This window comes from Lygodium microphyllum, chromosome 3, assembly GCF_053477565.2.
Source record: "Lygodium microphyllum isolate KBCC chromosome 3, Lygodium_microphyllum_v1.1.10, whole genome shotgun sequence".
NCBI classification, from domain to species: Eukaryota; Viridiplantae; Streptophyta; class Polypodiopsida; order Schizaeales; family Lygodiaceae; genus Lygodium; species Lygodium microphyllum.
The window spans coordinates 101722521-101748004 of record NC_141137.1 but is presented as its reverse complement, the minus strand read 5'-3'; the positions used below and the strand labels follow the sequence as shown (position 1 = coordinate 101748004).

The window sequence follows — 25484 nt, the reverse complement described above, 5'->3', positions numbered from 1 at the left end:
ACAGCAAGGGGCTTTTGAATCAGCCAAGGAGATCGTGAAATCTCGGCTTGTAATTTATCCATCAGCAATTGAAATTAAAGAAATATCGAAAGGGGCGCCAGTTTTGGGGCCAACAGGGTATCCAGTGTCCAAGTTTATGAAGGTAAAGTGAGCATTTCAGTTTATGTGCATTTGTTAATTGCTGTAATTAAGTGCTTAATCAGGTTAAACCACCCTATCCGAGAAGGAAGGCTGATTTCACCAGCCAAAGTAAAAACATACCCATTGGTAGATTTCCTAGTATCAAGATCTCCTACCATGTCTGAATCACAAAATCCTTGCAACTCTAGTGTACCCTTTCCATAGCATATACACTTCTCTTGTGTATCTTTCAAGTATCTAAAGATACATTTCATTGCTTCCCAATGTGGCTTGCCAGGGTTAGACATAAATCTGCTAACAACTCCCACTACATGAGCAATGTCAGGGCGAGTTGCAACCATGCCATACATCAAAGATGCACAAGCTAATGCATAAGGTATACCGTTCATGGTACTAGCAATTGCATCATCCTTAGGGCAATCAGATTTGCTAAGCTTTGTATGTGGCGGTAAAGGCATACCAAGAGGCTTAGCATCAGCCATATTAAACTTGTCAAGTACTTTGCTGATGTACTTGTCCTGTGAGAGAAACAACCAATGCTGCCCTCTGTCTCTTTTAATGTGCATGCTCAAAATGTGTTCAGTTGCCCTCAAATCTTTTATGGAGAAGGCTGAACTCAGCTACCTTTTAAGAGTATTCAAAGTACCCTTATGTTGTCCTGCAATCAACATGTCATCCACATATAAAATCAGCACAATAAAGCTGCCATCATCAACATTTTTAGTGTATAAGCAGTGATTTGCATGACTGTGTTTAAATCCATGGCTAAGCATAAAGGTATCAAACTTTTTGTACCATTGTCTAGGGACTTGTTTCAGCCCATATAAGCTACGTTTCAGCTTACAAACCAAATGCTCTTTTCTTGGAATAACAAATCCTTTTGGCTGCTTCATGTATAGCTCTTCATCCAAGTCACCACGAAGAAAAGCAGTCTTCACATCCATCTAATCCAACTCTAAATCTAAGGATGCAATGAGAGCAAACAAAACACGGAGCGTAGTCATCTTCACCACTGGTGAAAAGACCTCTTGGAAGTCTATGCCTTCCTTCTGTGTATAGCCCTTAGCAACCAGCCGTGCCTTGTACTTGGGCTTTCCATCAATACATTTCACTTTGTAAACCCATTTATTAGGGATAGATTTCCTATCCTTGGGCAAAGGTACAAGCTCCCGTGTGTTATTTGCATATAGAGACTTCATCTCTTCCTGCATAGCAAGCTTCCACTTTCTCTTGTTTTCACATGACTGTGCCTCTTTAAATGTCAGAGGCTCACCCTCATCAGTCAACAAAATGCAATCCAAAGATGGTTGAAACCTTTGTGGCTACCTTCAGACACGTGTAGACCATCTTACCCAATGATCTGTATTATTAGGCAGTGGGCCTACATCCTGAGGAATGTGCACACCATCACTAGGTGACTGATTTTCAGCATTTTCTTGCTGTTGTAATTTGTTTTCAGCATGTTCTTCTTGCTGTCTATTTCATCCTGTGCATCTGTTTGCTGTCCATGATCTTCTGGCTGTAGTACAATAGGTTGCTGCCCATTTTCAGCATTGAAAGGGACAGAACTTTCAGCTAATGGCTGCTGAATGGCTGGCTGTTCATGCTGAAATTTGACCTTCTTTTTGTCAAGATCACCATGTGTAGCAATTTTCAGCAACTTTGCCTTATTAAATACTACGTCTCGGCTACGTACTATCTTCCTGCCTTGAGGAAGCAAAACTCTATAACCCATCTCTCCCTCATCTTCATATCCCATGAAGATGCCCTTGATGGATTTTATGTCTAGTTTGGTCCTCTGTTCTACAGGTACATGCACAAAGGCATCACAACCAAAGACACGCAAATGGTCATATGAAGTAGGTTTGCCAGACCAAACCTTTTCAGGAATGCCATTTTTCAATACACGATTGGGAGAGCGATTGCATACATGAACTGTAGTTTTAAGATCCTCTCCCCAAAACTGTTGTGGGAGATTAGCTATGGACAACATGCATTTGACTCTCACAAAGTGTGCAGTTAAATCTTTCAACCACACCATTTGATGCAGGATTATAAGGGGCTGTCAACTCCCTCTTAATACCATGCATTTCACAAAACTTGTTAAATTCATTTGAGACATACTCACCCCCATTATTTTCTTATGGCTTTCAACTTAAGCCCTTTTTGTGTGGTAAGAAAAGCACGAAACTTTTTAAATGCATCCAACACTTCCTTTTAAGTACATATACTGTGACTTTCTACTGAAATCATCAATGAAAGTAACAAAGTAGTGTGCACCCCCATACAAATTAACAAGCATAGTGCACACATCAGAGTGTACTAAGTCAAGAGCATTAGACTTCTTAATGACACTAGAGTAATAAGGAGATTTCACATGTTTTTCATATAAGCAATCATTACAAAATTCAAGACCAAAGCCTTTTACATTAAATCTCCCTAAAGAGGAGAGAATTTGAAGGCCTTTCTGGCTCATATGATCAAGTCTTTTGTGCCAAAGTTCCATTTGTGAATGGACTTTAGCCATAGCCAAGAACTTGCAAGGTAATGCTTTACAATGCAAGTAATATAAAGTCCCCCTTTTGCTGCCTTTAACAATCAGCATAGAGCCCTTATGGACCTTTCAAGATCCACCACCAAAGGTAGCATCAAGCTGCCCCACTGATAGTAGACTTTTCTTTATGCCAGGTACAAATCTGACATCCTGTAAAATCAGCTCTTGGCCATTTTCAAGAGCCAAGTGAATGGCGCCAACACCCTCTATCTCACATGCATAGTTATTACCCAAGTAAACCTTGCCTAGGCAACCTGCAATGTATTCAAAAAATGACTCCAGAGAGGGTAACATGAAAAGAGACACCGTTGTCCACTATCCATGATTGTGACAGCCTATCATGAGCTGAAAGTAAGGCATCGATTACCTCCTTTTTGGTGATGTGCATATCACCTGTTGCTACCATGATATTTGCATCATTACATGAGGCTACAAGAAGTATCTCTTCAATGTTAGGAAGCTCTTCAATGACCACACTAGATGCAACATTTGCCTTTGCAACTTCTTTTGAGGAGGAGCTGTCATCATCTTTCTTATCATCCTTCTTTTTCTTACCCTGCTGTTTCTTTCTTTCTTGCTCTTTCTTGAAGTACTAGCAATCGGGCTTTTTATGCCCTTTATGCCCACACTGATAGCATGTGACATCCTGTTGTTTACCCTTGCTTTTGCTTCTGCTTTTCCCTTTACTGGTTGCATTACCCCTCTTTTCAGACGTGCCTCTTACATGGTAAGCTGAGCCATTGCTTTCACCACTAGACTTTCTTTTGATTTCTTCATTAAGGATTGAACCTCTAACACCATCAAAAGTCAAAGTGGGGTTGTTGCTAAGTGATACAACCAAAAATTCCCAGCTATGAGGCAAAGTCATCAATAAGAAAATAGCTTTCAATTTATCATCGAAAGCCGCCAAACCAAAGTCCTGCAAGTGACTCAAAACCCTTGTGAAAGCACTCAAATGCTCAGATGCTAGCTTAGACTCATCCAACTCCATGTTCACAAGTTTACACATAAGATGCACTTGATTCATAGGAGTTGTATTTTCATAAGTGTCCTTAAGCTTTTTCCATATAGCATAACTTGTATCAAAACGCTTGATGTCTGTAAGTACATCATCAGACAATGCCATCTTAATGTATGCAATGGCCTTATTATTAAGTCTAGCCCAATCCACATCTGTCATAGCCGCAGGCTTAGTCTCCAAGAGAGCATCTTCACAGTCCTTGAGAAACAAAATGCCTTGCATCCTATCCTTCCACAAGGCAAAGCTAGTGCCATCAAACCTCTTGATTTCAAAGAGGTATTTAGTGTCAGTGCTGCTAGAAGCATTTGCAACCATTTTTCAGCAATAAACCAGAAATTCAATGCTGCAATTTATGACAACAAAAGTGAGCTGAATATTCAACTGATTTCAGCCCAATTTTTCAGCAAATAATATCAAGATTCAGTCCAAGTACATGTACAGCAGTAGAATGAATGATTTTCAGCAGTATGACTGCAATTTCAGCATACATTAAATGCATATATCACTGCCAGGTAACTCCCACTTCAGCAATATCCCCAAAAATACATCTGCAACAATCCCAAAGTTGCAAATGATCACTAAGGCTGCTGCAACTTGAATAATCAGCAATACATCAACTCAATGGGAGTTGCCCAATATTTGTATCTGCATACATATGTGTTCGTATCATCTGATACCCAAAACACCAAGAAATCTCTGCAATTTCTCCAAAATCGCACAAGTAGGAGATAAAAAAAGCTAAAATTACTCTACTTATGACCACAAGATTGCTTCAACAATATTCCCAAAGTGCATTTCACGCATTAACTTTGCCAAAATCCATAGATTTCAGCAAAAGCCCCAAAATTTCACTAACCGATCTGCCCCAATTGCATTAATACATGTTTCCGAAAGCATAGAACGGGCAAAATTAGCAACATTTCACGAAATTTTGCAAAAGCCCCAAATTTCTCGGGCCCAATTGTGCACCAATGTCAGCCAATTTGACTCAGCTGAACGAAATTTCACCAATACAGCAAAAGCCCTAAATTTTATGGGTCCAATGTTGAGAAATTTCACTCAAATGAGCAAAATTTCAGTAAATTTGGCGAAATCCCCAATTCAAACGTGCACAATGTGTGCAATTTTTGACGTAGATGCCTCAATTTTACATAAACAACACTCAATTTGGAAAAGCCCCAAATTTTTGGGCATAAATATGCACAAATCTGAATTTTGTTCTTATGCACGTGAACCTGGTTAGGCCAAAGGGAAATTCAGGGAGAATTTTGAAGAGAGAAAAAAAAACGAATTTGTGGTCCTTTTAAAAAAATGACATGACGAGGTCCGTTGACCTACCAATCACGACCTATCCTTCGGCTCGTCAGTCACGCAGGCTTTAGGTTACGCCTATCGGGAGTCATAGGTTGTGCGTGCCCGTCTGTAGTTGCACGTTACACTCGTAGGTTGACCCGTCAATCTCGTGTGACGCAGGAACCCCCGTCGGCAGCTGCCCGTCTGTCTCATGTGATGTAGGTGATGACGTCCCACTGCAGGCATTTACTTGCTCGTTGCCACATTGGTTCCTGTTAGACATTGCCTATTGCCTGTTGCCGTCTAGTCGTTTGCTGCTGTCACACACGCTGGACATGAAGTCCAGTCGTCACACTGAAACGACGTCTTCTGCCGTCACACTTGCTGCTGCCCGCTGGTCCTTGCTGGTCACGCTAGACTTGTCTCTTGGTCCCGACTGTTCACGAGCTGCCTTTGACATCGGAAGCGTGCACTTTGTGCTCTGATACCAGTTTGAAGGGGGTGAGTGCGCAATGGAGTGCGAGATCAAGGCGTTAGCTGAAGAGCAGAGCCGAGCTGAGAGTTAGAGGTAGTGAACACAGAGATAGGTGTACCGTTCTGATGGTATACAAAGAATAAAAGAATGCATTTATATGTTAGGGTATATTAAGGGTGTGTTCACACCTGTAAGACTATACATGGAGACAAAGGGACTTTACACCCAACAATCGGTACACACCATTGACATTGTTTCCTCTATTACCTTGGATTCATTGCGGTCTTTTAGAGCTTTCCTTGGAGCTTGTTCATGGTGTATGAGCTTCCTCCTTTGCGTGCTCTTTTCCTTTGGACTCTCATTCTCTCCATTCCCTTGGCCTTTGGCCACACCATTTGCCCAACTAGAAAACAATAGTGAGGAGCCATTAGGACTAAAGGACATGGGACGGACATGTAAGTAGGAAGGAAGGATGGGTAGGGAAGAAGAAAAGAGGATGTTGCATGATTGAAAAGCCTTGTAGGACTGGAAAACCTTGAAAGAGCTACTTGAGTTCATGTGAATGGCTGTTTGAATTGAAAGAAGGACCAGGGAATCCATAGCCGCCCTATCAACATTGGAATCCTCCTCTTAAAATGACATGGGTCTAATGGCCCCCTTCCTCACCCCACGTGGGGGTCTTATCCCTTTAAGTTCTATTCTTATTCCCGGGCTAAGTGGTGGAGGTGCAATGGTGGTGGGATTTGCGCTTTTAGCCCTCAAGAGCTCACTTGCAAGAATATCCATCCCAAGCATATTAAGCCCCAAACATCACTTAGGTTGCCACATAGTTTACATGAATACCAATGCCTTGTAGGCCATCTCCCTTCTATGAGGCAACTCCACCTTACACGAGTTATCCACTTGGAGTGTCCATGATGGGTACCTCAATGTGGCTTGTAGTACCTAGCCAATCGCCTTCTAACATTTGGACACCCACTTGTCCATCTGTCTCATTCCTCCTCCTCTTCCCCCACATCCAAGAAAATAGTTAGCGATAGACTTAATTGACGGGTTAAATTATATGACGCGGTGTAACCTAATGCAACATGTATTGGATTTGGAGGATCCGTGGACTTCGCTCAAGGGCAGTAACCCCAACTTGACCTACAATGGGCTCCATATGAGGTAGTATACTCCTTGAAGTGGTGGAGGTGCAATGATGATGGGAGTTGCACTTCTAATCTAAGCACCCTTAGAAGCTCATACGCAAGGATATCTATCGTGACCATATAAGCCCCAAACATCACTCAAGTGGCACATAGTTTGCACAAATGCCAACGTCTTGTAGACCATCCCCCTTTTATCAGCAACTCCACCTTAACTAGTTATCCACCTAGAGTGCCCATGATGGGTACCTGCTTGGTAGTAGTTAGCCAACCACCTTCTAACATTTTACCACTTGCATCCCCCTCATTCCTCTTATTCTTCCACCATAGCAAAAACCATGTTTACTGGTAGGCTTGTTTTGAGGGTCAAATTATATAACATGGTGTAACCTAATGTAGTATGTATTGGACTTCCAAGATCCATGTGTGAAGAAAACTTTGGAGTAGCTACTGGGGTTCGCACTAAGGTAAGACAGAGTTTACGAACATGATAGAAATACAACGATACAGGCACAGATATGTAAAACTCAAACCCTAAAAGTGTGCACGGTGGTTGCCGAGTGGCCTTCCAAGATTACAAAGGTGATGGTTATCTTACTGAGGGAGTCTAAGTAGTCAACCCAGAGAGGATAGGGCATCAAACAAGGGATTGTCATCGGTTGCCTAGCGGCCTACCAAGTTCTACAAAGGCGGATGGAACCACAATAAACTTTTTTTTTGTGGGGTAAAAGGTGTTTTAGAGATGGTTTGCGGACTATTAAGTAATTGTACTATATGGGAGAATGAGAAGGGATGGTTAGGTTCAACCTATCTCAAAAAGAGACAAGCTACCTATCCACTTGAGGGTGGCGATAATGAGGAAAGGGTGATGAAGTAATGGTGGTGTGATGTACGAACTGCCAATGGAAACATCTTAGGATGTGTCTAGTGGTGCTTTGCACAATGAGTATGTTGCATGCTGTGAAATGCTTATGCAATAGGTATCACTTGGACTCCTCGTGGGAAAATTGTTCACTTTCCCAAGAGCCCTTTACAAAGATGATGAAATTATGCAATGCAAGAGGAGATACAACAAGGAGAAAAGTTTGATGTGAAAGATAAGTGCCGAAACGTGTAGAATACCAAGAATAGTAGCAACACCCTCTGAACCTTAGATGTCAATGCCAAAGGAGGAAGAGGAGCTGGATGTTGGTCTTTGTGTGGTGTCAAGAACCATGATGTAAGGAAGCATTCCAATTGGAAAAACAAGATAGAAGTCATTGCCATGATAGCATCAAGAGAGATGCTGCATGATCTGACCTAGAAGGGAAAGTTTCCATGCTAGTAGAATAGCAAAACTCCTAGGATGATGAAATCATGAATTGAAGGCGTGCATCCCAATTCTCTAGCTGAGGTAGAATTTGTGCAAACTTGTATGTTAGCCCTATACTAAAAACAAAGCCCTGCAAAAGAGAAGTTTTGCAAAAAGCATAGAGGTCAATAGTGAGATGCTCCAAAAAACAAAACAAAACAAAAATGAAATACTAATTGAATGAACAATGCAATGATGCATAGGTATATGTGTGTGGGAGTAATTGTAGAAGAAGATTTAAGAATAAAAATGAAAAACTAACTGAATGAACAATGCAATGATGCACTAGTATGTGTGTGGGAGTAAATACAGAAGAAGACTTAATAATAAAAATCTAAGAATAAAATCCTATGGGCTTAACTCAATAGCCCAAAGATCTAAGATGGAGCGAATGTAAGGATATGACCACCATCACTTATGTCCACTTGTAGGGCTTTGCCAATGAAATGCCTGACGAGGTGGTGAGGTAGTCCTAGATGGAGGTGGATGTGAAGCGGATTTGTAAAGTGCAATGGGATTGGTACTCTCAGACCAGTCAGATAACCGCTCAGGAGTAGAGAAGGATGGCCGTTGATGCTGTCTATTTGCCACGTCCCATAGCTGATGGGGCCGAAGGAGTAGATAGGGTAGTAGCGCAAGGCGTAGCCCCATTGGATTGGTTAGCTAGAGTGGAGGTAGCCGTAGTGGTTTGTTGAGGTTTCTTAGGAGGAAGACCTTGGGCCTTGGTACGACACTCCTTATCCACATGGCTTGATCTATGGTAGTGTGTGCAAAATCTATTTTTCTTAGGGAGTTGTTGTGAGATGGGTTTTGTTTCTTTGGTTCGGTTTGAAGAAGGGTAGTCACCCTTGATTTGGCTTGCCTTCGTATCTTGCAAGTTCTTCCACTGCTGGTTTTACCTTGTGAAAAAGATGCAATTGGCCCCCTCTCTGAATAAGTATGGTTGGAGGATTTCCTGTGGACTTGGTCATGCAGCCTTATGTAACACAAGAACTAGCACTTAGACTTGTAGAAGGTCGGCAATCTAGGTAGTGAGATAATATGTTGGATAAATTGGAAGTATTTATCGGGCAACTTGTGCAAGAAGAACATGACCTGATCGTCATCTGACTTCGGGGGCTAGTAGTGGCAAACTCCATGAGTAATTGCCGATATTTGGCCAACTTGACTTTTAGACCATCGCCTTCCTTAATGAAAAACTCTTGAAGCTTAAAATTGAGATTGATATGTTAAGTGCAATCTTTGGTCACATAGCGGTCAATTAGATGGCTCCAATGCTCAAGTGCGAGGGGAAAATATTGTAATTGAGAGTGGAACTTAGGAAGCAACCCGTGCAGGAACTCAACATTGGCCGTGGCATTGAGGGCTTTACATTGACGGATGTGATCAGAGTGAGCTAATTGAGGGTTTGTCATAGGCTCTAGACCAACAACGAGGTCCCAAAGTCCCTGAGATTCAAACACTTGTTGCATGAAGTTCGACCAAGTAGTGAAATTCAATCCATTAAAACAAGTCTTATCTGTGAATGCATTCTTGGCCGTTGCAATAGGAGTGATAGTGCTTGGGTAAGATGGATGGGCCCGGTAGGGTGGGGAAATGGAGTACACTTGGGAGTGAGTCCTAGAGTGCCCACCATGCATGCGAGAAGTGTGCATAGTGGATTCGAATGTGGGCATGGATTGACTAGGCATGGCTTTACCTACAATCCATCTACAAAACACAAAGAGCAGCCCCCTCCGACTGTGAAAATATAGGCTGCTAGGGCTGTGGTTCACTTGTCGGAGGCAATGAAAAGGTAAAATCTGCACTTGAAGGCCCAAAACGCAGCCTTCTTTCTTCTCTATCAATAAAAACCAGCAACAACTTCAGCAAATCTTCTCCTTTCTTGAACACCCACGCTTGCCTTAGGCTTGTTTTGATGCACAGCTCTTCTGCTTACACTTGAACATTGAAAACGCAGCCTTGTGTCACGTTGAAATCTCCTCTTCAGATGAGTCCACCCTAGGTCAGTCCTTCAATGCTCTGATACCATGTCAGATTGAAGCAATGCGGAAGCGAATGACCAAGATAGAGAGTGAACGGAGAGAGAAGAGAGAGAGAAAGAGACAGTGAAACGCAGAAAATCTGCAGTGAAGAATGTTGTATAAGGATGCATAGAATATCTGCTTATGTCTCCACCACCTCGAAGATCTCAATCTCTATCAGCCCTGAGGGCAATCTCCACGGTTTGCAGCCTGAAATTTGTGAAGACAAGTGCCCAAGACTGCTGAAATCAGAGCCTGTAAATAGGCTGGAAAAAATTCCGTAAATAATGTAGGTCGGCTGCATTAAATGCGGTCGACTGGACAGCAGCTGTCCAACTGCACTGTCAGACTGACCAGCTGCCATGTGGCACTCCACCTGCACCTGTTACCTGCTGCACCAACTGCTTTTGCCTGTCTAGGAAATGTCCAACTCTAATAGAGATGTCGGAGGAGCCATGAGGAGGGAGATATAGAGAAGATAAATAAAGGTAAGGGATCTGTAGGGAGAAAAGAATGCCAAAAATATAGATTCACAAGGATTGCACGAGTTCCAAGCAGTAAAGAAAGCACATAGAGAAAAAATCAATAGTAACCAGAGTGTAGTGATGAGAACATGACAATTGGATGCACATGAACCCTCTTTGAAGTTGAGTAGTGTACCGCACTGTTAGAAGATGGACCAAAAAGAACCATAACTAGCCTGAAAATACTGTCACCTAGCTCTACACTGGAGCAAACAGCCAAAATGCAATCGCTAATTAGTAAAACACAGGTAGTAGACACCAAAACGCAGAGTTAGAAAGGGTCAGTAACAGGTTCCCAGCCTTGAAACAGGCCCAAAAAGCTGAAAGGAAAATGGTAGTCTACAAAATGTTGAGGAAACAGGCTGAAAATGATTAGTTGATGGTCACTTAGGCTGGAAATCACTTGCAGCAGGAACAATGATCCTACAATCTGATACCATGTTAGAAGTGGATGCAGTGATGGAAGTGTGTGTAAAACTGCTATACACAAGAGAGAAAGAAAAGAGAGAGAGACTACAAAAGAAAAGAACATTGCACAAGGAATTTAGAAGCAAAGAGAGACTCAGGAAATCGAACCCATATACCAAGATATGAGATAGTATTATGATCAATGAATGTGGAGGAGAAGCTTGAATAAATAGGCAAAAATAAGGCCATAAATCATGTCAGGTCAGCCAGCATTTATTGCTGGTCGGCTAGGAAAAATGCCTCAATAAATGAGGGAGTACCTTGTGTAGCTCCCTCACCCGCGATTGTGGTGTTGTGTTGATGCGCGTTGATAGCTCCACCCACCCTCCGTGACATGGTCCCTTACTGAGCCCGTGCAAGCTTGTAAATGCTTTCTATCTATGAATATGACTTGTAGCCCCCAAGATGGGCCCTTTGGCAAATCTCGCGTCGTGTTATGTTCCGTGTCGCGTTCCATGACGTGTTGAGGTGCCCTGTGACGCGTTGAGGGGTCAAAATGCAAAAGTTCCAGAAAGGGTCTAGTGCCGCCCCGGGGCCTAGATGGGGTCCCGGAAGGGTCTCTGAGGGTTGGACCATCACACTGGCTCATTGAATCACATGACATGCACAGACTCAGCCACGAACTAACATATTTGCGAATAGGACAGCCAATTGGAGGGAGACTGATGGGCTGAAATCTACACATAAGGGTTAGAAACCTGCACAAAGGGATAAAGACTGAAGGAGAGCAGCTTGTCTATTTATAGATGTGGATGGACCCTCCCAAATTAGGGTCTCACATAAACTCTCTCGAACCATGCACTGTTTTAGGGTTTTTCATGAAATAAGCATGTTTTGGGGCTGTTTAAGAGGCTAATCAGCATGTAATGCATTTGTTAGCTCAACATCATGGACCTCCTTCAAGGGTAGGAACCCTATCTTGACCCATGAGGGGCTCCATAGAAGGTAGTACATTCCTAGAAATTGTGGATGTGCTATGGTGGTGGGATTTGCACAATCTAAGTGCCCTTAGGAGCTCACATGCAAGAGGATCCATCCCAAGCACATTCAGCTCCAAGCATCACTTAGGTGACCACATGGTTTGCACAAATGCCAATGCATTGTAGGCCATCTTCCTTCTATCAGGCAACTCTGCCCGACACTAGTTATCCACCTAGAGTGCCCATTATGGGCACCTCAATGTGGCTTGTAGTACCCAGCCAACCACCTTCTAACATTTTGCCACTCGCTTGCCCATCCATCTCATTCCTCCAGCTCTTTCATCACAGTCAAGAATGCATTTAGCAATAGGCTCGTTTCAAGGGTCAAATTATATGACGTGGCATAACCTAATGCAGCACGTGTTGGATTTTGAGGATCCATGAACCTTGTTCATGGGCAGGAAGGCCAACTTGACCCACAATGGGCTCCATATGAGGTAGTAGACTCCTGGAAGGGCTGTAAAGTTACAACTATAGTTAAGCTTATGCAAGGCATAATGCCCAAATTCCAATTATAGTCGCAGCATTTTGACCCTGCATTTGAGCATTGGACAACATTTGATTGGTTGCTACACGGCTTCTGATTGTATCTCTCACAATAATCTTGAGTGTGAGCTCTAAGAGTTTAAAATCATTGAAATAGATGACTCAAAGTCAAATTGGCTGAGTATTGACGGTTACTTGTTGAATTCACCACCATTCATCCTCCAAAGTCAGGTGATGACCAAGTTACTTTGTTATTGAACATGCTACCACCTAAATACTTTACTTCTATGCATCAAACCATCTCACATTTCTGGTTGTCCATCTTCTATGAAATCGAGTGTCAACTACTGCAGTTTGCATGATTGTTTGACCAAGTTCATAAGATGTTCCCTTTGCCATCTTCAAAGGGGCCCTCGTTCCACCTTTCATAAGGGGAAGCAAGGGGATGGGAAGAACAACAGTGTTCTCAATCAGGATTAAAGCTGGGTTGGCAAAGCATTCCAAAGAAGAATGGGTTTTGCGAGCACTTCCAAAAGGCTTGTCATTTTGACAATGCTATTTTAGACCAGTGGATATGGCCACAACACTGTTTTTCTTGTATCACCCTGCCATTGCTCATTTCATTAAGCTCTCTAAGTTACGGGGTAATTTAAAAATGATGTAGCAGTTCCTACATTGTTGCACATTAAGGTGGATGTCCACTTTCTTTGAAAGCTCAATAGTTGTTGTTAAGCTTTATTTCCTAACCATGAAATCAACTGCAAGCTTTCACGAAGTGCTACCTATTTTTGGCTGATGTTCTGCAACTGCAATTTGTGGGGGAAAAAAGTTTCTATCCTGGCCATCATCTTTTAAGTTGTTGCTCGTGCCTTGGCAGCATGGAAACATCCTACTTTTCAAAATTCTTGTAACAATCAACTGGATTTGTTTTCTTGATATTAATTGAGAGTTCTTAAAGACTGATGCTACAAGTGATGTACTCAGCTACTCTCTACAGGGATCTTTGTACTTTATATGTTATCTCAGTTTTTTTTTTTTTTTTTTTTTTTTTTGGGTGGTGTAATTAATAGTTTTTCTTTAATTTGGGAAAAGAAATGTTGTAAATGAAGTCATACTTTCTAGAAACCAAATGGCTTTAATGTACCCTTTCAGGATTGTCGCTTACATTCTGAATTCTACGGCATTCGCCTGGTCCCATCAGTTGATCCAGTATGTTTTCATAGTTCTAATAGTGCCTCCTACAATAGCCGCATTGCTGTAGCAGATGGTGGCAGGCAACCTTGGGATGTTGGGAGATTTCTAAGAACTGTGACATATTTTAATGAACCTCCTTCTTTGAGGAAGGTACCCACCTAAATCTTTGTGTTTCTATTTAACTGGGATGAATTAATTTTTAGATTGTGGTCTGTTTCTTGAAGTCTGCATTTTTAAGCAGCAACATGAATATGAAATGTGTGCACATATCTGGTTTCTGCATCAGTGTGTAGATGTTCAAGGTTTTGAATGTAGTTTTATAGAGCCTGTGAAAAGAAATAGCACTTACATTAATTGCATCGGAGTTGTGTGATGTCTGACACCTGATGTTTAGTTTTGGGTATGCTGAGAAAGCTCCTAGATTCTCTTACAGCAATCTTTACCAGCTCTGCATCAAAAGAGCAATTCGTAAAAGAGAAGTTTCACAATATGGAAGTGGTGCTTGTTACTGGAGCAACGGGTGGAGTTGGTAAAAGGGTGGTTGACATTTTGCGCAAGAGGGGCATACCAGTTCGTGTTTTGGTAAAGGGACTGCTCTCTTCCCTATTCATCCTTACACACTAGAGCCTTCATAACCTTCTTGTTCGTGTGCTGTCCTAATCTTTATGTTTTTCTTGTTACTACAGGTCAGAAATCCAGATAAAGCCAAACAATTATTGGGTACAGATGTAGATCTGGTATGAAGCTTACACGTGAAGTGGTTGATTATGTAATCGTCATTGCTTTGCTGGATATTTGCAGTACTATCTGTTTCTTATTCTAGGACATTGGGTGCTGATACTCATTTCATGCCATATATATGATTTTAGCTCTTTGCAAATGTTACCCCCCTTCCTTCATAACATATTGTACCCAGCCTTCCTTTACATGGGAAGGTCAGACTTCAAGGTCTCTGATAAAGTGCAGGGGAGATTGATCTCCAAATAGCCGAGGTTTGATCTCCTGTATCTAACAATGAGCTTGGCCAGTTAAGCTCTACTTTGACGCTCTGAATCATAACCCCTTATCTTCCTATAGACCTTGGTTTGGTCCTCATATCTCAAGTGATTTCAGCTCTTACTGGGCTAGCACTCCCTTTTGACCATATCAAATTACTAATAGCCCCACTCCTGACTGTCTCAAATTACTAATGAGCTCTTCGATACAATATTTGAAGAAGCCCCAGCAAGAGAGTGCACTAAATAATTGCTAGAAAATTGTGATTGGCGACCAGCTTAATAGTGCTTGAATGTAAATCTTGTGTCTGATGCTCAATAATAAAGGGGCCAGCAGCTGCTCTGAAGAAATGTCTATCTCAGATGGCAGCCAAGGTCACTGAAGTCCTATCTGTGTCCTCAGTGAAGTGGTCATGAGGTTTCCATGTTCGTTTCAGGGGGATGAAACCCAGAAATCAGATTTGTGCCAGTTAATGAGGGCAGCTGAAGCCCATCCAAAAATCTTCATTGCTGAAACAAAAGCCCTTGAAGTTGGCTTCTAGGTAAGCTGCCATGTTATTTGCTAACTGAACACTAAAAGTTCATCCTAATGTGAGGTATGCTAATACCTCTAATTATCAATTCATCTCATTGTCAAAAGAGATCTCATGGCCTTAACTAATAAAGAAGAGGAATGGCGCCAGGGGACATCCCCATCTGACTGAACACTGAATAATGAATCTCTGTTGCTGTCCCCTCATAAGAACCTGACAAAGTGTTAAGGAGTATGACTGTTATCCCTCCCATGAACGTTCTAGAAGCTTATCCTGAGCATGGTACCCTGTAGAATCTAATATTTCACCTATCAAAAGGCTTCTCAAGATTGAGAACAGTCAAGAGCTGTGGCTTCCCAAACAGTAAAGACGCTGTTCGTGATACTTTACTCCTAGATGAAACCAGTCTGGGCTCTTATTGTCTTGTCTGGGCTCTTATAAGCATCATGGGTAAGAATCTCCTACTTATTGTCTTGTCTGGGCTCTTATAAGCAGTTCCCAAGCCACCCTGATTGAGCACACTGCACCACTATGAGCATCCCCGAGAGACACACACAATACCACCCAAGGAGACTGCCTAAAACACCCACATGGATCTCCAGCCTGCACACGACAAGAGACAAGCCATACCAGCTTGAAGAGAAACATAGAGGATGGATATCAGGCTCACATCCAAGCCATAGAACCAAATGGGCTCACCCTTGACCTTGGGAACCAACAAAATATCAGGTTCAACTACCATTGCAAGAGCTGACATCCCACACCATCCCAGTGTATGGATGGAGCCACCTAGGGTCTACAGTCCAAGAGCCATTCTGTGTAAAGTATCACACAATTGAAGCCTACATCCTATTTATAGAACCTTGTACCCAAACCCTAAAGTTCCCTGAACACGCTTTTGCCATGACTGTGTCCGCACCTATTGGCCCCTAATGACCAATGCTGCAGATGCCCATCCATGATGTCGGAGGATGTAACAGTTCCCTCTTATGAGTGATTACTATCCTCGACAATATCCTCGAGGACGAAGTGAAAAAGCACTCTCGAGCAAGCATATCAACTGCCACGAATCCTCTGCCTCCAGACAGTTCTTCCATCTGGCCAATAATATGGGATCAAATGATGCAGTGGAATCCCTTGGTCCTGGTGATCAAGAATAAATATGGTTGTGAGTGGAAGGTACTAGCCATTTTTCAGCTGCTGCTGCTCCCAGACAGCTGCCCAGCTCACTTGGCATCTTCCATAGCAGTTGCCTACCACTCAACATTCTGCATTTAACTCTTTGGAGGCTCTGACCTGCTGCCAGTTTTGTGTTTTCTCCTCCAGTTGGTGCTGAGCACAGTTGTAGAGATCAATAGTAGCAATAATTAGAGAGCTTTCAGCATCTCCTTCATCACCACAACTCCTGAGGACTGCGTTCCACGCCCTCTATTGCTGTCCTGCATCACCCAGTGCTTTGACATCCCCCCTAGCTGGAGGATGGTGTTTCACTCCCTCCACAGAGCATTCCTTCATAGGTGCTGCTGCCCAATCAGCCTGGACAATGTAGTCATTTCTAAGCTCTCTTTGTCTTGACCAACACAACTCTGTTCACCTCAGTATTGGTTCTAGAGACACGGACCTCTGAGGCTTGCACTTTCTCACTCCATTGTATTAGCATTTAGCATGATTCATTGAACATGATTAATGAATTCATTCTTCTTTTGTGTTTTTGACTTCTTTATCGTAGTTCTTGCTATCTCTGAATTTTTCTCATCCACCTGTTTCATATGGTTGTTAGATTGCATATAATTGATGACTTCAAGGAGTTGCAACTCCAAATATTGAGATCAACAAGATCAACCTCCTTCAAGTCTTGTAGTATCGACCCAACGTTTGAGATAATGTCACCGCATGCCTTAAATTAAATCTTAGTATGCTTTTACAGTTTCTGTCCCTTGGATCCCTTTGCTTTCTCATAGAAATCAAAGTTTAAATCTCATATATTTCTTATCATAGAAGAATTCTCGATTGAAATTGGTACACTCATGTCTAGCATGTCAAGTGGTTTCTAGATCTGTTCCATTCCTACTTTGGAATATGGTCAAGGATTCCATCCATGCTGACTACACTTTTGATTGCCTCCTCTAGTGCCTCTTTATCACATCCTAGACACTACTTACTTTCTTTCTTCAGATCTGCCTTGCTACAAGAAAGATTTTCATAGGAAGCTCTTCAACATAGAATCACATAATTTATTTGGCTAATTAGTGGTGCTGTCCAGGTTGAAGCCAACTTACTTAAATGGGAAAGCATGGGAACTACGCAACTGTCCAATGGCAATCTTGGAGACCAGCAATCACTGCTTATGAAGTTATTAGAAATCTTGGGAAAGGCTTTTGTAACTGATTGTGGAGCAGCTGGCAAACTCACAGGATGTAAAAGTCCGCATGGGAATTAATGGATCGGGCTTTTTGAAAAAAAATAAATAAATAAATATTTATTTATTTCCCCCCTTATCCCTCCAGCTCGTCAGTCTCCAGCCGACTGACGAGCTGGAGGGGGAGGGGAATAGAAGGAGTTCTGAAGCTCCTTGGTGGAGCTTGTGGAGGGAGGGAGGGCATGCGTGTTGACACGCAGGAGGAGAAGATTCTCCCTCCCTCCACTATTTAAACGAGGGAGGGGAGGGGCCTGAGGACGGAGAATGCTGGGGGGGGGGAGCCGTGAGAAGATCCAAACGCCGCCATAGCTTCGAGCTAGAAGAAGGACGATTCGCCACTGCCACGCCGACCGTCCGCCCTCCATCACACCACCATCGAATGCTGCCGTCCAGTCCGCCGTTTGGCCAAATTAGCCGTTTTTTTTTCTCCCTCACGTGGCCTTCCAGAAGCACCTTGGAAGGTTCCAAGGTGGGCTCCCTAAGCCCCTTGTTCTCCCCCCCTCCCGGGATTCTAAATTCCCACTAAGTCCCTTGTTCTACCCCCCTCCCGGGATTCTAAATTCCCACTAAGTCCCTTGTTCTCCCCCCTCCCGGTGTTTTAAATCCCCCCTAAGGCCCTTATTTTCTCCCCCCCTCCCGGGGTTTTAAACCCCCGTAAGGCCTTGTTTCCCTCCTCCCGGTATAATTCCCTCCTAAGCCTTGTTCTTTTCCCCTCCGGATTTTTAATCCCCTAAAAGTCCTACCCCCGGGTTTAAATTTCCCCCTTAAGCCTTGCTCTTTTCCCTCCTCATAGCTCCTTAGATTTTTCAGGTCACAACCATAGGCCTACTTTGTCCTTAGGCTACCTTGCAGACTTCCATTCTCTTGCGTTAATCCCTTCACTCACTTTCAAATCTTTTTGTCCAAGTGCTCTCGTAGTTAAGCATTGTATTCTTAGTCTTATCAAACAAGCCAGTGTCCACACACTCCCATGTCCTAAAAATCGAAGTCATCATCACGGCTTCGTATGGTATCCCGTAAGGAAGAATTAGCCGTGAGATAAAAGTGAGGGAGAGAAGTAGAGGGAGTGAAAAGAGGGAGTGAAGGAGGAAGAGTGGGGAAAAGGAAAAAGAAAGGAAGGAGAAGACGGTGGAATTTCAAGAAGAAAAAGGAAAAGGCTATCTCACGTTCGAACTACGATGCCGCCGAAGAAAGTCCAAGGTGTAGCCGCGGGAGGGTCATCTCCCGGTATCCATGTGGATATCTCACCTCAAAGCCAGGTTTTTCTTCTTGTTGTTAATTCGGGTTTTTAGTCAATCATGCAAAGAAAAATTGTTAAGGAAATATATTTATTTGTTCAAGTTATTTTTAACAAAGTAGTTAGCTTATGAATGACAATTGGCTTTCTTCAAATTTGCATCAAGCATTATAGAATTAGGCAAATACTATCCATTTACTATAGTATTATAGTCCTAAAATGAAGAAATTATATCTTGCTCCATTAGTCTTATTCCTTTCGCAACGAATCATGGCAAAATGGCTGAATTCATGAAAGATTTCTTTCGATGCTCAAATTACTAGAGAGTTGTCTTTGTTAGTTGCACACCTTAGCAAGGCAACTGTTGTAATTAGCATAAGTTCATCTTTAAAGAAAACGGAAGTTAGACGTTAGAAATTAATAAGTATAAAAATTAGATATACGAACTCATTTGGAAAGAAAATGTAATAGGAAGTTGCTGATGACACTCTATTAACACTTTTTCCCTGCAAATTGAGGACTTGGAACTAATAAAGTGTGTATTCACCAATTCATTAGCTAGGACTTTGTTCCAAGGAGTATCGTCGCTCCTTGTATCATCATGGCATTATGCTATATGCCAAATTAAATTGTATTGATTGAGAAAGTTAATCAAAGATAGTAAAACCGTGACAAGACGAGTAAGATTACCTCCCAAAAGCTGACCAAACCAATCTTTCCAAAAACTAACCGGACCAATCTAAACATAGAAACATTCATACCCTAAAACACTGGACTACTTACCTTACCGCAAGGACAATAAATTCATAAGGATAAGAAATTAGGGTTCGTCCCTAAGGTTCTTAAAAGAAGGAATCCTAGGCCTGACATACGTCAGCTTAAGGAATCTAAACAGATTATTCCATCGCCGGACTTGCGCAACATGTATGAAATCATTTTGTGATCAATTCACAAAGAGAAAAGGGAAAAACCCTTTTCAAAGATGGCAGGTCCTTATGCAAGTTATCTTGCAAAAAGACGTAGTTTTTGGATATCCTTCAAAATAAAGAAAGTTGTAAAATAGAACTAGCATATCTAAGGTACCTTAGGGTAAACCAAACTAGGTATACCCTATATCCGAATGTAAGGGATCTTGCCAAGTTACAAGATATCTTAAGAACGACTGCTGATACACTCAAAAAGGAAATAACACTTCTTTAGCAGTTTGCCATACAACTGGGTTGGTTAATGGAAATGTTTGTGCTTGCTAGAGATTTTAGAGCTCTGTTTGATTTATGAATTACAAATTAAATAAGTATCTATACTTCAGGTTAAAAGCGTGAAGGGAGAGGCAGCTTCAGTTACCCCCGACTGCCTGCCTGACCCTAACCAAGGGGGTTGTTTGACCGTGCCGGGAACATGGACCGAACCCGCCACGAGAGGTCTCTCCGTTGAGTTCTACTTGGAGCAGGAGGACGCTTGGGTGCCAGGGGGGGCTCTGGCCGTAAATCCCTCGCCTTCCGGGTCCTGGACAAGGGGCTAACGCGACTCGGGATTGGATTCCGAAGCCCGTATACTAGTTGACGGGCGGAAGCTTGGAATAGTGATCCCTGGAGATTACTTGTTAGCCTCCGGGCAGATTATGGATAAGCCTACGGGCGGAACTTCTTGTAATTCAAAGATAAAATGATGAGATGTTGAAAGAACTTGCTTGATATTGTTTTTATATGTCACCTGATAAGATTACGTAAAGGAACCAGTGCTTAAACAAGATTAATTAAAGAAGCTGATTGTTATATGTCAAATTAATGTGTTAGATAATTACATAACTAAAACAAACCGAGGAAAGTGCGGAGGATGGACCATGGGTCCGTCCTACTGTTGGGTGGTCCCGGTTAGCCGGGAACTTTTCTCATAAATCTCGAAAGACAGCGGAATGATCATCATCATCAAAAAGAATAACGAGAACGATGACCTAGAGTTACGTCTTACCCGATTTACGTTGTTTTAGGGGAACGGAATGGGACTATGCCTTATGGCAAAGAGGTTGAGCTTTGCATCCCTCTCGTTTCCCATTCTCCTTGAACCAAGTGCAGCGTGAATCCGCTTCGGACCTGGCGTTTCTGCGTAAAGTAGTTTGCTCGGGTTTGACGCTAGTTGCTGTTAGCTAGTGACCCATTAGGAAAACCCTATTTCCGGTCGATCCTAGGTGGAAACGGCCAGGATACTTCCGCTACGTGGCAGACGCGGGAAGAACTAGATCGCAAAACCCGTAACATTCCATGGGAGTGTCGGGTGGAGCTTTCTAGACATCCTTTCCGATGGACTGCTAAGACGTGTCCTGGATGATACTAGGGGACACGTTACACAGGATTTCATATTTGTTTAGCTCATTGTTAACAGTTGTGATCCGGTCGTAGTTGGCTTGCTTAAATGGGCAAGCTGGCAACTATCACAACAGACCGAGGCAATGTTGGAGGAGAGATTATCCCTAGTCTGTGAATGCATCACTTTAGGGTCAACTTGTTGGCTCCTTCCAAGCCTTCATTCTTCTTGCAGTATGGGGCTTGAGCATAGTTCACCACATACCAGCTTGTGAGAGGTCGTGCTTGAGCTTTATCTTTGTAGTCAAGACTTATAAGGCACACTCAGGAGTAGGTCATAGAGTGAAATTGATGTGGGCAACCTATCAGATATATGATGGATCTGCTGCCAGCTGTCAGACAGGTTTTTGGAATGAAGCAGGCCGCAATTTGGCTTCTACTTGGCTGGAGACCATCTGCACTCTGAGGGAGGCTTGAGGAGCATGCAAGAGAGCTGCCTTCTGAGTTGTGATTCTTCTGCTCTGATGGGTCCATGACCAAGTCTTCTTGCAGCTTGGAAGAAGCACCTAAGTATCAATTTTGTGAGAGAGACTTAAAGAGATTAGCCATCATAGCTGCTGCTGTACCTTGCTTTTGGAAATTCATTATAATCAAATGAATGCTTCTTTGCCACTGAAAGGGGGTAGCTGTAACATATTCTTTGCTTTCCCAGAATACATACACCAAATAAGCAAAGGGTCTGTACCTAAGAATCAGTCATAGCTATATTTGTTCATACATTCAGACTGCCTCCTCTTGAACCCTGGTGTTTGGAATGAAGAATATTTGCTTGTTCCTGGCGTCTATCCAGTCAAACTGGATAGTTGGGGTGGCAAATTTCAAGCTGAATAGGCTGGCAATAGATTGACTTGCAGATCCTTTACCATCTCAAAGATCCCAGTCTTTAAGTAGGAGAGAACACTTTCAATCACTCTTTATTCAAATTTCAGATATGCATAGACTTTATATGGGGCTAAGACCGTTTGTCTGCATAAGCAAGTGTATTCCAGTCTATCTTCTTGCGTTCCTTAGCTTTTCTGAATTTTTATACAATAACTTCAAATTCCTAAGGCCGTTTCTCTTCTGCTTGTGTTTTTTGTTGGCTCGCTTAGCTTTTCCATTTTGGTAATTCAGGTGGTTGGAGATGTGACAAAGAAGGATACACTGTTGCCAGAGTACTTCAGGGGAGTTAGGAAGGTTGTAAGTGCTGTATCTGTTATTGTTGGTCCAAAAGAAGGTGATACGCCTGAAAGACAGAAGTATTACCAGGTATGTGCTCCTGGCTTACCTTTTACATGTGTATTAGATCCTTTGAAAGCTTCTGAAGAAAAGAAAAACTGAACTGAAGCTATAAACAGCTGGGTATAAGTTTCTACTAATGTTATGGGCTTATTCTGCAACCTAAAGTATTACTGAAAATTTATTACCATGTTTCATGCAGGGTATCAAGTTTTTTGCACCTGAGGTAATGAGCTTCTCTTGATGAACACGGAAAGGTTTATGGCTGGTCAGAGTAATGCCCTAAAGAATCTGAAGTAGGTCGAGTTGGGAAGTGCATATTTGAACAATTTAGTTACATTATTAAATGCTGAAGAAAGAATGTTATAAGTTTAGTAGTTACCGGGTAACTCACAAACCATGATACCTGTTTGGGGTGACTTTTGTATATTTTCATAATTCTTCATTCAAATCGTGTACATATTTCTCTTATTTAAAATGACAAGCTTTTGTGGTTGCAAAATGACAAATCTGCATGAAAGAGCTCAGTTTTTTCTCACCATCATTCGTTTTAAATCCCAAGAGGAGAAACTTCTATACTATCATACTGGAATCGTAGTTTGAGGGCTATCCTCCAAACCTCCTGGATCTAAGACAATCCCAAATACAATACCTTAGTCTCCTTTGTGGCACAGTATCTCAGGCATGCTACTTGGGCTCTGCCAACTCCCATTGCAAGATTTATCCTTATGATCTCATGTGGTACTAAAAGTTTGTTGCAGATAATCATGGGTTGTAAGGATCTTAGGTCTCTCCATCCCTTGCCATCTTAAGTGGACAGGTTAAGAGCTCGTTGAGATATTGCATTTGCCATAGTTGGAGTAACTAATATAAAAAAAAGGCATCCTTTTTTCTAGGAAGTGGGCTAATGGTGGCACTATTGTTCCAAGCATACTCGTGTGAGCCTCTCCCATTAGATAGGAGCATGCTGTGATGAGATGCTCTAAACACAAAAACACAATACCAATCGTACGACAAAGCACAAATTGATAACATAGAACACAAGATTAGGGTAACTCAGAGACAATGAACACAGATAATAATAAAATAAATGACCGCTAAATATACAATGCTCATGCAAAAAACACACTATGCAAAGAGTGAATATTGCACCACAAACTCCTGTATCTTGAGGATTAGGGCAGGGGTAATGAGTTGGAGAGTGTGTTGACTCCGAACGGATCTTGAAACGCAGCAAGGCAGCCTCCGAATGTTGAACACCGGCAAACACAGCCAAGGAAGGTTGGATCTGATGCTGACGGCAGTGCGAAAGAGAGAAAGATTAAAAACGCAGGTGAAGAGAGAGAAAGACTAAAAACGCAGGTTAGGAGAGAGAAAACAGCATATCAGAGCCTGTTTAGGCTGGGCGACAGCTGCAAGGAGAGAAAACTGCCAAACACAGCCAACAAAGGCTGGGTGACAGTCTGTAGGAGAAAGCGACAGCTGAGGAGAGAGAAACTGTGCAGACGGTAGCTCCAGACAGCAAATGCAGGCTGGTTGATGACATGGGAGGGAAAACCAGCAGCAGCAGTCATCAGACTGAAATAAACTCCGAACAATGGGTGGAAGCTTGGAAACAAGTGCTAGACTGTTGTAGACAGCAATGGTAGTTTGGACCACGATGTCCTTTGTGTTCGGGGTGTGGGCAGCAAGTTGAAAGACTTGAAATCTGCAAAAACAAGATTGGGAAGAGTGGAGGGCAGATTGCCCATTACAGAAAGTTTGGAAGCCCCCACTTAGTTCTCTTGAACTGTGCCCCATTTTAGGGTTTTAAGTAAAATAAGCCTAAAATAGGTATAAAATAACCTGTTTTGGGGCTGTGTCTATTTATAGAAAGTTTGGGAGCCTCCACTTAATTCTTTGAAGCTGTGTTCCATTTTAGGATTTTAAGTAAAATAAGCCTAAAATATGCATAAAATAAGCTGGTTTGGGATTGTTTAAGTGGCTAATGACATTTCTTAGCTCAATACCCCGTCTCAGCCCTAAAACTAGGCTAGAAAAGTGGGCTAGCCTAAAGTTTTGTTTACCTGAAGGCGTCTCATCCCAAAGCAACCAGGGCATCAGAAAAAGGGTGTGTTAGCAGAGTATTTGTCAGCTCATGTGTGAGTCTGAGCTTGATCTGGGCTGGGCATTTTTATTAGGTATTTTAGGTATTTTTCTAGTGTCGCATTTTATGCCATTGGGGCATTTTATGCACCAGTCAGCCAGCATTAAATGCTGTCCGACCAGCATTATTGCTCCCCACTTTTTCAGCCTATTTATACTCAGTGGCTCCTCCTCAGTCAGTCACTACATCATCTTCACCATTTGCAGACTCTGTGGAGAGAGGAGCCAGTGCCAGTGCCCACGCAGCCAGTGACTCACTGTTGTATGCGACTATCTTGTGTTCAGATATATGGATTCCATTTCCCGTGCATACATCTGAGTTCTCATTTGTATCGTGTTCTTTTCTTTTCTCTTTTTGTCTTGTGTTTCAGCAGTTTATTTCAGCACATGTTTATGCTTCCACCGCTGCTCCACTTCTGACAGGGTGCACGTTGGCTGCCTAGTGGCCTACCAAGTCTACAGAGGTGATGGTTATCTTACCAAGGGAGCCTAAGTGATCACCCTAGAGAGGCGAGGGCATTAGACCAAGGGTACTTGTCGGCTGCCCAAGGGCCTACCAGGTCTTGCAAAGGCAGATGAAATCAACAATGGACTTCTGTTTTTGTGTAGTGTGTGTTTTTTTTTGTGATGAATGTATAAGTAATGGAGGGGCGGCGGGATTAAGTATGAGATGGGAGACAAACCCAAGTCCTTCAGAAAACAAGCAAACCTATCCCACACTTTAGTAGGATAAGTGCCTAAGGATAATGTAAGTGGGTATGTGTGTCAATCATATGGGGAGTATAGAGAGAGGCATAAAAAGATGATGGTGAGCTTAGCAAGACAAGCAAAGTAAACAAGCAAGCATGGAAAAATTGTCGGGGAGAACTACCATCATGTGCAATGCCACAAATATGGTGGATCTAGAGTTGACTA

General features: G+C 42.5%; 1 protein-coding gene across 1 annotated transcript in view; it reads left to right on the top strand.

The window, feature by feature from the left end:
• Window positions 1-25484, top strand: part of LOC148038680 (NAD(P)-binding Rossmann-fold superfamily protein) — a 70315-nt gene that overhangs the window by 18642 nt on the left and 26189 nt on the right. The window contains exons 3-7 of the mRNA XM_087674300.1: window positions 13618-13809; window positions 14074-14241; window positions 14346-14396; window positions 22320-22454; window positions 22627-22650. Of these exons, the coding sequence (XP_087530426.1) occupies window positions 13618-13809; window positions 14074-14241; window positions 14346-14396; window positions 22320-22454; window positions 22627-22650 (570 nt within the window). The remainder of the gene's footprint in view (window positions 1-13617; window positions 13810-14073; window positions 14242-14345; window positions 14397-22319; window positions 22455-22626; window positions 22651-25484) is intronic.